The 1518-nt window shown below is 68.2% G+C and overlaps 1 protein-coding gene across 1 annotated transcript; it reads right to left on the bottom strand.

Moving 5' to 3' along the window:
* Window positions 1–175: 175 nt before the first annotated feature.
* On the bottom strand, window positions 176–1512 carry LOC112121492 (dehydrogenase/reductase SDR family member 4-like; the record flags this gene model as incomplete). Its single annotated transcript, XM_026661658.1, has 5 exons — window positions 1466–1512; window positions 1085–1155; window positions 783–834; window positions 393–527; window positions 176–231 (listed from the first exon to the last, which is right to left on the bottom strand). Coding segments are annotated over exons 2-5 (257 nt in total), but the record flags the coding sequence as incomplete, so codon positions are not given.
* Between the last annotated feature and the right edge of the window lie 6 nt (window positions 1513–1518).

The following is a 1518-nucleotide window of genomic DNA, read 5'->3' on the forward strand; positions in this document are numbered from 1 at the left end:
GCATATGGGGATGGATGGATGGAGAGGTGGATGGATGGAGGGAGGGGTGTGTATGGGGATGGATGGAGGGGTGTGTACGGGGATGGATGGAGAGGTGGATGGATGGAGGGAGGGGTGTGTATGGGGATGGATGGATGAGGGGAGGGCTGCGTGGAGGACTGGAGGACGTTGGTACCTTTGCAGTCTCAGGTTCTCCATCATTTTCTCCTTTACGGCCTCGTCCTTCCACAGCTGGAAGAAAAAACAGAGTTGGGGGTCACTGCCTTGCCCCCCAGGTGAGGCTCCCGCCCCAGCAGTGCCCCCATCAGTGCCCCCCTGGTGAGGCCCCGCCCCCAGCAACGCCCCCCCCAAGAGGCCCCGCTGCCAGCAGCCCTCCCCCCCCCGGCACTCACGGCCGAGCTGAAGTTGGTCTGTATGATCCCCGGTGCCAGGCAGTTGATGCGGATGTTGAGGGCGCCGAGCTCGGGCGCCAGGGCCTTGCTGAGCCCCAGCAGGGCCGTTTTACTGACGCTATACGGGCCCAGCGCCTGGGTAGGGAGGGGGGAAGATCAGCACGGCCAGTCCCTGCCCCGCCCCCGCCAGCCCCCTCCTGCCCTGCCCCCCGCCCCTCCGCCAGCCCCCCCGTCTCCTGCCTGCTCCCCCACCAGCCCCTGCCCCTCTGACCCAATAGCCAGCCCTGCTCGACCCTACCACCCCCCCTGCCCTGCCTGCCCCACAGCAACCGCCCCTGGTCCCCGCCAGCCACGCCCTGCTCCCCTGCGCCAGGCCCGGGGGCGTCTCACCGGGAAGGGGGAGAACCCGGCGATGGAGGAGACGAGGACGATGGAGCCACCCCTGCGCAGAGAAAGGGAATGAGCCAGAGACCTGCTGCCCCCCGGGCTCCCCCCTTCCTTGTCCCCCCTCCCCCGTGTGTCCCCTCATCGCCACTCCCCCCTGGGTCCCCTCCTTCCCTCATTGCCCCACCCTCCGTGTCCCCTCCCCGTGAGTCCCCGTCCCCTCCCCCCTCATCCATTCTCCCTCATCGCCCCCCCCCAGGGATCTCCTCCCTCATTCCCCCTCCTCCCGGGTACCCCCCCACACTCACCCCCGTTTCTCCATGTGGGGCACGACCAGGCCGACCAGCAATGCTGTTGCTGTCACATTGATCTGCAGGATCTGAAGGGGAGGATCAGGGGGAGTCTGGGTTCTGACCCCCCCATGCCCCATGGCCTTCCGCCCCACAGTCTGCCCCCCAAGCTGCACCCAGGGCCCTTTCCCCTCCCCACCCCATCGTCTGTGCCCCCCAGCTGCCCCCTCTCATCCAATGCCCCTCCTCCCACCCCTCTGACCCCCAGCTTCTCTGCCCCTCCCCCCGACCCCCAGCTGCCCCTAGCTCCCACTACATCCCCTAGTCTCCCAACCTCCCTCTGAGCCCAGTCCCCCTCCCCCCCCAACCCCCGCTCTCTGCTCTGCCCCCCTCCCCCACCTTGTTCCACACGTCCTCGCTGGCCTCGAGCGTGCTGCCGAAGAACGGGTTCA

The sequence above is a fragment of the Terrapene carolina genome, unplaced genomic scaffold (genome assembly GCF_002925995.2).
Source record: "Terrapene carolina triunguis isolate 2854851 unplaced genomic scaffold, T_m_triunguis-2.0 Scaffold13630, whole genome shotgun sequence".
NCBI lineage: Eukaryota > Metazoa > Chordata > Testudines > Emydidae > Terrapene > Terrapene triunguis.